The sequence below is a fragment of the Carica papaya genome, chromosome 3 (genome assembly GCF_054855325.1).
Source record: "Carica papaya isolate Zhongbai chromosome 3, ASM5485532v1, whole genome shotgun sequence".
Taxonomy (NCBI): Eukaryota; Viridiplantae; Streptophyta; class Magnoliopsida; order Brassicales; family Caricaceae; genus Carica; species Carica papaya.
The window spans coordinates 32,772,635-32,784,816 of NC_142311.1; the positions used below are offsets into that span (position 1 = coordinate 32,772,635).

The 12,182-nt window shown below is 39.0% G+C and overlaps 2 protein-coding genes across 2 annotated transcripts; one reads left to right on the forward strand and one right to left on the reverse strand.

The window, feature by feature from the left end:
* The first annotated feature begins 4,248 nt into the window (after window positions 1-4,248).
* PAC (pale cress protein (PAC)) lies at window positions 4,249-7,648 on the forward strand. The gene is made up of 7 exons (XM_088216596.1): window positions 4,249-4,498; window positions 4,628-4,701; window positions 5,188-5,382; window positions 6,006-6,092; window positions 6,442-6,492; window positions 6,616-6,795; window positions 7,079-7,648. Exons 1-7 carry the CDS (start codon window positions 4,384-4,386, stop codon window positions 7,310-7,312), a joined length of 936 nt encoding a protein of 311 aa, XP_088072722.1. The 5' UTR covers window positions 4,249-4,383; the 3' UTR covers window positions 7,313-7,648.
* A 146-nt stretch (window positions 7,649-7,794) lies between these two features.
* Window positions 7,795-11,772, reverse strand: DBE1 (debranching enzyme 1). Its single transcript, XM_022052001.2, has 2 exons — window positions 11,542-11,772; window positions 7,795-10,769 (listed from the first exon to the last, which is right to left on the reverse strand). Exon 2 carries the CDS (start codon window positions 10,665-10,667, stop codon window positions 8,025-8,027), a length of 2,643 nt encoding a protein of 880 aa, XP_021907693.2. The 5' UTR covers window positions 10,668-10,769; window positions 11,542-11,772; the 3' UTR covers window positions 7,795-8,024.
* Window positions 11,773-12,182: the final 410 nt, after the last annotated feature.

The following is a 12,182-nucleotide window of genomic DNA, read 5'->3' on the forward strand; positions in this document are numbered from 1 at the left end:
TTCGGAAAGAAAAAGGTAAGGACGAATTTTAAATATATAATAACATTTATTATTATAGCTCAAGAGACTTTAAAAAAAATTGTATTTATAGATTGCTGGATCAGCAACCCTATTTTAGTTTTCACTTTGTTTATAATAATTATTTAAAACTAAAGTAAATATTCGTAATAATGTGATTCAACCTAAATTATATAATAATTTATTTTATATATTATATATCAGAATAATGATGTATAGCAGTATATATATATATTTTTATATTAATACTTAAATGTTACTATTCTGTAACAATAATATTGTTATTATAAAAACGAAATAGGATTAAAGCAACTGCTCTTCTTGGGAAGAGGAGGTCGAAGAGAGGAGGACACGGGCTGCGGAAACAGAGAGTGTTGGATAAGTGGAGTAGAAAAGGATTAAATTGGAATGTCTCTACGCTTTTTTAATAGAGATGGATTTAGTAGAGTAATTTATAAAACATGTTATTAAATTTTAAATAAATTATAAAAAAAGTACTTCTATTTTATTTTATTTCAATAATATTTAGAACAAAATTTATGTTTTTTTAATGATGTTCTAAAAATTTGTGTTTTATTGCCTCAATTTTAAAATTTATTCTAAAATTTATGCTTCTTTTGTTTTCTTATGTTGGTAAAAAAGAGTAAATTGCTCATCTTTCATAGCATTATGCACTTGAATCAATACATGTAAAACTTCAAACTATAACTTCTTTCAACTCATATTCCTTCCATATAAACCTCACAAATTCCTGAAAAGACTATAGCAGGATTCACCGTTTCGCAACCCATCGTTAACGCTCAAGCTTCAAGCACAAGGAGGTTCAACGAGAAAGTTGATCCCCACCCCCCACCACAAAAAACCTCTTGAATCTCCATCAACTTCATAGGTCACTTATCATGACAAAAATTTATACAATCGTGAATATATATATATATATATATATATATGTTTTCAACATCTTATTAAAAATAGTTTTAAAAAGTGTGAGTTTAAGGTCAAATGTCTTAAAAGATGAATTCAAAATCAAATAAAACAACTAAAGATAATAGATATTCTACTAAGGAAGGCCCATCATAAGGCCCATTTTAAGGCCATGTGTAACCCATCTAAAGCCCGTATAAGCCCATATAGTACTCATCTAAAACCCATATAAAGCCTATTTTAAGATCAGTCTAAAGCCCACTCAGACCCATTTTAAGTTTGCCAGAAGCCCATATTAGGTCCAATATGATCCCCTTATGAGGCCCATCTAAAGCACATTTCATGCCTATTTTAAGACCCATCTAAGGCCCAATATAAGGCCCATCTATGAGCCATATGAGATCCATTTTAGGCCCATATAATAATTATTTTTAATTATTTTCTATCTACTTTTATTTTATAATTAATTATTTTTATCAACTTTTTATTTCATAATAATTATTTTAATTAAACACGCATTATATGTATATATGGACATATAAATTGTTGAATAAAGAAAATATCAATGGGTTTCATTGTGTCTCTTATAATGACGGAAAATTATATGAATTATGAAAATATATATGTTTTTCAACGTATCTTTAGGAATAAATCCAAGAAAATGGGAGTTAAGGTTAAATGTCTTAAAAGTTTTGAGTCCAAAACCAAATAAGACAACTAAAAACAACAAAGGTACCATTGGTATTTTCTTTAAGGCCATATTAGGCCCATTTTGAGGCCAATCCCAGGCAATCTGAGGCCCATTTTAAGCACATTTAAGGGTCCTCGAAGGCCCAGTTTAAGAACATGGGTTCTGAAGAGAGGGCAAGTGGAGTGACCCTCCATCAACCACTTATTAATGCAGGTGAAGAGAAAGATGTGTTGGCACATGGGTAGCATCTGGAATGTCACCTTCAACACATAGTCATCTAAGCAGATTGCACATTCTCCGCAATCTGTCTTCACACTTCCGTATATGAATAGTACTGGTAGAAACTCTTTTCTTTTCTCTTCATCTTTTAGATATTCCTATGAGATCAAGATCACACATTCTTTTTCTTATTCTTCTGGTTTCTAAGATTCCCGTTGATCCATCATCAGTACTTGTTCTAGTGGGCGTAACGATAAGATGGGCTGTGAAGACTCTTTCCAGAAAGAGAGAGTGATTATAAGTGGAGGGAAGATGACGAACATGACAGAACTAATGTAGCAACAAAAACAAAAAAAGGAAAAACAGAGACGAGAGAACCTGAGGCTCAAGGATCAAATCAAGGCCTAAGGCCCGAGCCCAAAAATGAGACCCAGAATCGAAGCCCGAGGCCTAGCCCTGGATCCGAGGCAGGAGGCCTGGACCCAAGGCCCAAAGACTGGGTCCAGAACTGAGGTTGAAGGCCCAGGTCCAGAACTGAGGCCCAGGCCCAAGCCCAAACCCAAACCCGAGGCCAAAGGACCGGGCCTAAAATGGAGGCTCAATGCCTGAGCCCAAACACGAGGCTTAAGGCACAAGCCCACACCTGAGGCCTAAGGCCCGAGCCCTCACCCAAGGTCTGAGGCTCGGGCTTGGACACAAGGCCTAAGGCCTTAGCCCAGACCCAAGCCCAAGGCCTGGGCCCGAAACCGAGAGCTAAGGCCAGTGCCCGGATTGAAGGCCCAAGGCTCTGGCTTGGACCCGAGGCTTAAAAAATGGACTTGGAATTGAGGCCAAAGGCTTGGACCCCAAGCCTAAGAAACGGACAAGAGGCCCAATGCTTAAACCTGAGTCCCAAGGCTCGGGCTTGGAAACGAGACCCGGACCCCAGGCCCAATGATCAGATATAAGGCCTAAGTATCGGGCTCGAGGCATAAGGCCTGGGCCTGGACCCGAGACCCAAACATGAGGCCCAAGACTGGACCCGAGGTTGAATGCCCAGACTTGAGCCCCAAGAGCTGGGCCCAGACTCGAGACCTAAACATGAGGCCCAAGAACCGGACTCGAGCCGAATGAATGGATCAGAGGCCCAAAGCCTGAGCCTAAATTGAGGCCCAAGTCCCCGAGCCTGGGCTTGAGGCCCAAGTACGAGTCCAGATCTGAGGCCCAAGGCCTAGGCCAGACTCGAGGCCTAATGCCATAGCCAATCCTAAGGCCCAATGACTAAACTCGGACCCAAGGCCTAAGGCCCGGATCCGGACTCGAGGTCCAAAAACTAGATCCGTGGACCAAGAATAGACCTGAAGCCCAATGCTTGTGTACAAAGCTGGGGCACGGACCCAAGGCCCAAGAACTGAGGCCCAAAGACTGTGCCAGAAATCGAGGCCCAATGGATCGGGCCCAGAACCGAGGCCCAAGGTTGAGGCCTAGTCTCGCAGCCTAATGCCCAGGCCAGACCCGAGGCCAAAGGTCCGGGCTAGAATTTGAGGCCCAAACCTAGGCCCAGACTTGAGGCCCAAGGCCTGGACTTGATGCCCAAGGACCAGACCCAAGGCCCAAGTACTGTGCCCAGGCCCGAGGGTTGAGTCTTGGGCTCAAAGTTGAGGCCCGAGGCTTAGGCCTAGTCCGGATGCCCCAGTCTTTGGCTTGAACAGAGGCCCAATGCTTGGGCTCAGACCCATGACTCGAGTCCGGACCCGAGGCCCATGGTTCGTCCACACCTGTTTTATGGCCTAAGTTTGGACCCAAGTTGGGTTCCAAGGGGGCTCGTGGCCAAAGGCCCCAGACTCGAAATCATGGCCCATTAATCGGGCCAGAGGCCCGAAACCAAGGTCCAAGAATTAGGTCCGAGGCCCAAGGCCTTGGTCGGAGTCCTAAGGTCCAAGGCCCATGTCAGAAACCCGAGTCTTGTGGCTGAAGGCCGATGACCCAAGAACCAAGTTAGAGGCTTAATGTTTAGGGCTTGGTCCCGAGGCCTTAACCAAAGGCCCAAGCCCAAGGCCCGTTGCTGAGGACAAAGAACTTGGCCCAAGTCTTAAGTACTGGGTTTGAGGCCTAAGGCCTAAAGCTTGAGGCTCGAGGCCTAATGTTCATGGCCCAAGGACTGTGTCGGATGCCCAACGCTTGAGGCTTGAGTCCCAATGTTTGGGTAAGTATCCAACAACCCAATGCATGTAATTTATAAATTTTATTTTTCAGTATTTATTTTACTAGTAGTACGTAAGTTCATCTCCAATTCATATTTAAATTCAATTTTCGTTGATGGTGAAATTTATAATTTATATTTTTATATAATGATAAAAAAAAAACTGGTAAGAATACACAGATTATCAAATTAAATAAAATATATAAATAAAATCTACTTGTGCAGGAGAACCTATGATATGGTATCTGATATTGAGTATGAAACAGCTTACTTCCTAGGGTGAGTAAGAAATGAAGAGACTGAACTTTTGAATCTCCGTCCTCGCTCTGTCACGGTTGTCGAATGAAAAATGGAGGCATCAGCGTTGCCCTTTACGTCCATAGCTCCCCTGCAATTACAAAAACCTTTATCCGTTAACGTGCGCATATCTTGTTTCAAGACTAACCCCCCACTTGCCGCTGCAGGTTCGTCCCCTTTAGTACCACAAATTTAACTTTCACTCTCAAAGATCAACTATTTGATAAGTTTCAAACAATTTCTGCTTCTGAATTTCTCTTTTTTTTTTCATCCTTTTTGTGGGTTTTGATTTTAAGGGGCCGTTTTGGGAAGATGTATGGGGAAAGAAGAGCCGGTTTTAGAAGGGATGCCGAAGGAGTATTACGACAACGTATTTGGCCTCTTCTTTCTTATTTTTTTTTTTCCTATGCTTTACTCTGTTGGGATTCTCTTGTTTTCTTGTCTTGCTATGGAATTCTTATTAGTATCTGAGTGTGTTCAGTTTTTCTTTCCTTAATTTCTTGAGCTGGGTTGCCAGTAGATTAACTATATGCAAAAGCAAATTGGTTCTTATGTAAATAGCTTATTGTGGTAATTTATGGCTCAAAGCATAATTGGTCATGGGTCGGAGTGGAATTTGTTAATCTTATTATGACTGAACATATTATTAGTCATGTCTCACAGTGGAATTTGTAAAATTTATTCGTTTTCTGAATGTTTAGGTGCTGCTGTATAGATAGAATCTATGTATTTTTGTAATGTTAGTGTTATTTGAATGTATCAACTTAAGCAGAATGGATAACTTATTGTGCTAAATTTAGCATTTTTGTAAAAGAAATGTGTATTCTGGAGCTATAAATGACCTTATGATTCTTAGGAATGGCAAGCCCGACAAAGGGAAAAGACAAAGGAGTTGCACCAGAGACGTAGAGAGGAAGAAGAAGAAGAGGAAAGAAAGATTGAAGAATATCGTGAAATTGGCACAAGGTTGAAGGGATATCCAGAAGAAGATCTTAGAAAAGCCAGAAAATTGGTTTCAAGTTTTATTAGAGCTGCTGAAGAGGTGGAAGAGGTATTCACATGATTATATTAATAAAGGTTAATAAGCAATATTGACATCACTCCTCTTCTTCCTATCCAATGGCTTCATGCTTAAAGATGATGGGTATGCTTGATCATGATTCTATGGGTATTCCACATTTGCTTTATTTACTCTAGCTTGTCTATAGGGGAACTTAGACCAGAGTTTGCTAAGTAATTACTTTAAAAATAGTTTCAACTGTAATGCTTTGCCTCTCCAGGAGAATTTTATTGTTTAGCTGTTTTTCCTTCATGGTGAAAAATCGAGCTGATACAAAGATCCCTCCATGCTTTTTTGCTTATTATATTGAAGTAGATTATTGTGACTACCTCATTAACTAATTTCAGCATTTATGTAATTAGTAAATTGCAGCATTGTTGGCCTTTATAACCGAGCATTGAAGTTGAGAACAACTTGGCTTGTTATTAGATTACTTACTAACATTTTTCCTGAAAGTGAACCATGCTTCATTTTGTTCAATTTTTAAACACACTCCATTTGATTGCCCTCCATGCATATGCATCGTTCGTAATATCTTCTGTCAAATGCTCTTTCGGTTATAAATTTCAGATCACTTCATTAATCTTTATCTCATGTTCATACTTTTGACACAGAAAATAGAGGAAGCTGCAGAGAAAGGAGAACTCAATGAACTTATACTCATGGTCATTTGGAATCGCCTTGATCTTGCTCGACGTGATGTAAGATTATTCTATTATGCTCTGTAATTCTTTAGTTTAGTGGTTACTCCTTTTCTTAGTTTGCCTCTTTCGTTTTTGCCCGCCTTTTCTTTTGGAGGTGACCTTTTTGTTACATAATATATCTCTAGCTCAGTTAATATGTTAAGGTTGGTATTCTATCATACACGATGAGTAGTTGCCGCTACAATATTGCTCACCATAGGCTCTCATTAGTAAACATACACGATGAACCGCACAACATAATGGAGTTCCTGAAATTCAAGTGCTGAATGAGTCCACAGATCGAATAGATTTGATCTCTCTCTCTCTCTCTCTCTCTCTCTATTAATTGGATTGTATATTTTCCCAGGATGAGAAAGATGCTATTAGAAGTCTTGATCTTCTATATAGAAGGGTCGAGGTATGTACTGCTCTTAATTTTTTCTATGCAACGCGACTAATTGATGCTATTTATGAGTTGTCATTTCTGTTCTTTGACTTCTGGAAAGGAATCAAAATATCTAAGTTTCACTCAATATTTTAGACTGAGATTTTGAAACGGGAGGCTAGTCCTGCCATGAGACTGCTCAATGATCTTTTGAATATGCATGATGGATTTGATGATGAAGGGTGGTTGAAGGAGTGCAGAAAAAGCATGATTGATACCTTTCCAAGGGAAGATCCATTTAGCATTCTCGTGCCATCCGGATTTGACATTGATAAGGTGTGCTGTGTGACATAATCTTTATGTATGAACTGCTTTCTGACCATTTTTCATGCTGATTAGCTTTCAATGTTCTGGCATTTGAACTAGATTTTTTTTTTACCTGATGATATGAAGAACAGTTGATTTGCAATTCCGCAATCGTATCTCTTTCGTTTTTTTTCCAGCAATTGATCAATTTAGATATTATCTCACATATTTGATTATCCATCAAGAATACATACAAGAATTTTGTGGTAGCTTCTAAGTTAAATAAAATTATAATTGGCTAATTCTCTGCCAGCATCAAGGACCACTGCGATTGCCAGCTGAAGCTGATGATGCTCTCTTAAGGGTAGATTTTGTTAGAGAGGTCGATGCATTGTTACAAGAGGTTCGGTTGGAAGAAAATGAATCACAGAGTGCAGGAGGACTTGATCCTGAATCTGTAGCAAGCAGGTTGAAGCAGCAAGAGAAGCAGCGGACAATTCGTCAAGTGGAAGCATTGCTGGAGCTGGCCATTAATTTGCAGTGGTAGCATTTCCTTGTTTTCATGGCACGGAGGGCCGACCGGTAGAAGTATCTTCTGCATTCTCAGGTCAAGTTTGCAGATGTATTCTGTATAATCCTGTCACGAAGATTCGGGGTTTTTAATCTAGTGGAGATGACTAATGTGGTAACAGTTGAGTTTTTGCGGGCCTGCATTCAAGAGGCAGTGTTTTAATTCTTAGGATTTACAACTTTGGGGGAATGTAGTAAAGCAGTGTTTTAATTTAGTAATTGAGTTGTAAATTGAAAATGCTCATCAGTCATAAACATCAATTCACTTACCAGTAGTTCTTGTCACAATATTAAATCAGTTCTGTTAGTCGAATTTTATTCTCTTCGAAAGGTGATAATAAAATAGCTTTTAACCTGGTAACTGTTAAGATCATTGCATTTGCAGCACAAGTAGCTCAGTCAAGTACTCAAAGAAACGAGCTAGTACGTGCTCAAAGGACTAAAGAAAAATGTACAAGATGAAGGAATGTGCATGGAAAGCCAGCTTAGATTTACTTGAAAAGTAGCTACTAACCTGGATAAACTATATAGTTTCCAAAAATTTTAGGAAACCATTACAGAATTTCTGCCAACTTAGACAAATATACACTAAACCAACAGCGTTGGAGCCTTTTGAAAGAATGGGTTGATTTAGTGTACGTTAATCATCTATTATATAGCCTTGTCCCATGACAAAAGAGTAGAAGATTTCAACCACTAAGACCGCTGCTGGCTTCAAACAGAGTGCAGCTGTAGGACTTCATTTCATAAGCAACCAACCCTGCCATCTGCTCAGGAACAGGGTCACCACTAATTGAGAAAAACCCTGGGAACGGAAGAGCCGTGTCAACTAATCTACGCCATTCTATCCCTTCATCAAGTGGAGGTAAGATAACAGACTCTGAATGTTCCGCAGCATTGAAGGCAATAAATAGATCACCACTTTGCTGAGATGACTGGGGATCTTCTTCATCTGCCTTCAATGTCATGGCCAGGAATTTACAGGATGGATCTTCCCATCTTGGTTCAGAGTGATCACTTCCATGCCAATCGATATTTTCTTCCTTTAAAAAATTCCTACTTTGAAGAACATCACTTCGCCGAATTCTTAATGAACTCAGAAAAGAAATGAACTGTGTAATCTGGATACCAAAGCCTGTAGCAAGTGTGTTCCAATCCAAAGCTTTTTTGTCGCCATATGAAGGAGAACCCCTAGAAGATTGGCCACATTCATCTCCCATGTTAAGAACGGGAACACCAAGAGAAACATACAGAATGAATAGAAAATTACGGATTTGTTTAAGTCTTCTTTCAAGGACAGCCGTGTTAGTCGTTGGTCCTTCTTCCCCGCAATTCCAGCTTAACTGTGAAGATAGCTCAGGGCTGCTGAAGCTGACTAAGTCAACAAGAGGAAGTCCAAAATTTCTAGCAATGAAATTGAAAGAAAAAGCGGGGCCTCGTCCATCTGAAAAAATGTCACCGCTCCCACAAAGCCGAGTGGCAAGATCACTAATAAGACCTTCACCCCTCAAAAAGTTCCTTATGTCATTACAAAATTTGGTATTAGTTTCTGCCCATCTCTTCCAATGAGGAAAATGAGTTTCCTTCGGTTTAAAGCCATGTGGGTCCCAACAATCAGCAATGATCTTTGTCTTTGAGAGCAATGGATCAAAAGCAATTGCTTCAACTAAGGGAGGGCGAGATAGGCATTCACCATGAGGCCCTCTCAACAAAGAAGCAGCATTTACAAAGGAAAAACCATCAACATGAAACTCAGTTACCCAGTGATGAAGGCTATCTAAAATGATCTGCTGAACAATGGGATAGTTGCAATTCAAGTTGCTCCTTGGTCCTAAATTTTCAGTATTACTACTGTAATAATAGCACAAGTCATCAATTCCTTGGAGTGCTCCTGAATCAGCAGTGTGGGTGAAGACAACTTCCATCAAGACTTCTATGCCATTTGCATGCAGTTTCTTCACCATCTCCTTCATTGAGTTAATAGTTGATACAGGACCAGGCCCATATATGTTCATCGGAGAGAAGAAATGGCATGGAAAATATGGTCCTTTCTGTTCATCAAATGGAAATATTGGCTCCAACAAAACTGCATTTACACCTAGAGCTTTCAAATGATTCACCTTCTCAGTCAAACCCAAGAAGGTCCCAGCCATATTGGTAGGCAGCTTACTAGATTTATGTTCAGTAAAACACATCACATTCAGTCGGTAAACCACTAGTTTTTCCATTGGTAGGTTCAGACGAACATCACCACTCCAGTCAAAAGAAGGCTCCTTACATAACTGTCCAAGATATGTTGGAAGCAAAACAGAATCGTTATTGTCAGAAATGACATTAGCAATAACTTTTGCATAGGGATCCAAAAGAATGCGCTCCGCAGGGAAGTTATCTCCATCTCCCTGAAGAGCAGGCCCTCTGCACTTATAACCGTAGCTCACATAATTCCAGGCACTTCCAACAGAGGCATGCCAAACATCACCTGTTCGGTTGATGTATGGATCAAGATCAAGCTCGAAAGCAGGTTTTTCAGCTGTGCTGTCATCATACAAGCACAGAACCACATTTTCTGAATTTCTTGAAAAAAATGCAAAATTCATGGAACCATTTTTCGAAAAGGAGAGACCTAATGGAGCTGGATAACCTGCACCAAATCCAATTGGTACACAAAAGTTTGCCTTTCTGTGGCTCTTGATCTCTTGGCCATCCGGGTTAGCATTTGAGAGAGATTTCAGCAAAAAGGAGAGATAGAATGGGGAGCATTTCGCTTCAAGCTCCAACTCAATTGCAAACTCACTGAAGGAAGTCTTTATGAATGGGTTTTCAGTGGTCCGGGTTTTTGCATTTTGGTTGTAGTGTTGAGATTCTACAGGCATGAAACATGAAGAATCAGATCTATGTATTCCCCAAACTAATGCAAGCCAACTGTCATTACCACATAGTTGCAAGGATGAAGCTTCAACATTCACAGCATATTTATCATTTCTCTTTCTAACAAAAACTTTCACCTGGCCACCAATTTCTGTCCTAAATAGATAAGTTGCTACCTTTTTAAGATCAGCAACTTGAAGACTTCTTGTAAATATCGTTTCACTGTGTTCAACAGAAACTCGTGCTGCAGCAAACATCCTTACATCAAAATTTTTACGGGTGTTCCCCAAATTCTTTATAGATCCTCCACAAAAATTCTCATTCTTTACATTTACATTCTCAGGTCTGTGTGTAATTTTGCTTTTACTGATAAAATGTTCAGCAGCAATCAAGTTTGACATTTCTGCAGTGCCGTAGTTCAGATAACAGGATCTCGTTGTAAGCGATGGTGGAAGAGCTGCCATCTTTGCTTGCAAAACAGAAACCAGAAAGTAGAATAAACCCTTTCTAAGTAGGGGGCTCTTCCTTAATGAATCTGAAAGAAATAGTGAACTGAATGGATATCCCTGAAGCAAGTACAAAAACTTATCATGACACTGAATTTTCTTAAGCATAAGGAGTTGTATTGATACATTTTTATCATACTGGATTTTTTTAATCATAAGCAGTTTAATATAAACAAGAAAACATATAAAAAAATTTATCTATGAAGATATAAATACAAAAGCTCAAGTACTATTCAAATACATTACAGGTGGAAGTTAACTATTTTTATATTTAAGGAACTGAAGAATGAATTCTATTAATGACATAGGAGGTGTAGGTTGCATATGCAGAGCAATGCAACATATCAGGAAAGCAAAACCACGCACAGAACAATTTTTTTTCTTATATTTCATTATGGTTCAAATTTATGAGCCTAAACCAAACCCCACAATTGACCATCCATATTCCCAAGCACTGACTACCAGAAAATTTTCGTGATGCAAAACATATCAAAACCTTTACCATGATCACCACCGTAATGACACAAGATCCAGAAAAACTAAAACTATCGATTCAAAACCACCGTAATCATATTAGGAGTCATCTAAAACTCCATTCACAATAAGAATTAGCATATCGACATCTTCACAGGAGAAAAAAAGACAGAAATGTCGCAATTTATATAATTAAAATAGATTTGTTCAGAAAGATGAATGCATAACAAACCGAATGTACCTCATTCATCAAATATGTCCAGTAGAAAGAAGAGAGGAATTACGGTAACCAAACGTCAGAACGAAGAAAGCCAAAAGCACGGAAAGCAGGAGTAAAAGCAAAGGGAGAAGAACTTACATTATTGAAGGTTAGGAGTGAGAAAAGGTAAAGTTGAACTGAAGAAATCCATGAACGAAGACAGAGACCGAGGAGAGAGTTCAAAGTAGAGGAGTGAGAGTTCAAATCTGCAGAGAGAAGAACAATAATTTGGATTTGTCTCCCTCTGTTATTTATAAGCTCCTGGAGAACCGCACAGCGAGGCTGATTGCGATTGGCGCACCGAGATCGCAAAATGCGAGCCAAAACGGGCTACTTTTCTGCGTTTCGACTTTTACCGAGTAGTACTGTAAAATCCCCGCCCTTATTTATTTATTTTTTTTAATTCGTTCAATTTTTGCGGGTAGGGCCAAAAACGCTGCGTTTCAAGTTTGTGTTTAAACGAAATTCACTGGAAGTCTGGAACCTCCGAGTTGCGTTTATTTATTCTTTTTTTACAAATGCCTTTTTATTTTTTATTTTTACTTGCAGGTGAAGTAAAAATGTAATTCCATTTTAACCGAAGTTCAAAATTAAAACCAAAAACTTTTAGGAAAAGACAATTCTTGCGGACATTTTTTTTTTCTCCTAATTTTCATTGTTCTAATGTTAAATATAATAAAATAATTGTTACTAATTTTATTAAAAATAATTTTTAAATATCGTGACTTTCAAATTCAATA

Excerpts from the sequence above, each read along its gene's own strand:
- DBE1 (XM_022052001.2), bottom strand. The coding sequence starts at position 10,667 with ATGGCAGCTCTTCCACCATCGCTTACAACGAGATCCTGTTATCTGAAC.
- PAC (XM_088216596.1), top strand. The coding sequence starts at position 4,384 with ATGGAGGCATCAGCGTTGCCCTTTACGTCCATAGCTCCCCTGCAATTA. Across the intron at positions 4,702-5,187 it reads CGAAGGAGTATTACGACAAC|GAATGGCAAGCCCGACAAAG; the intron begins GTATTTGGCCTC and ends TATGATTCTTAG. Across the intron at positions 6,093-6,441 it reads TTGATCTTGCTCGACGTGAT|GATGAGAAAGATGCTATTAG; the intron begins GTAAGATTATTC and ends ATATTTTCCCAG.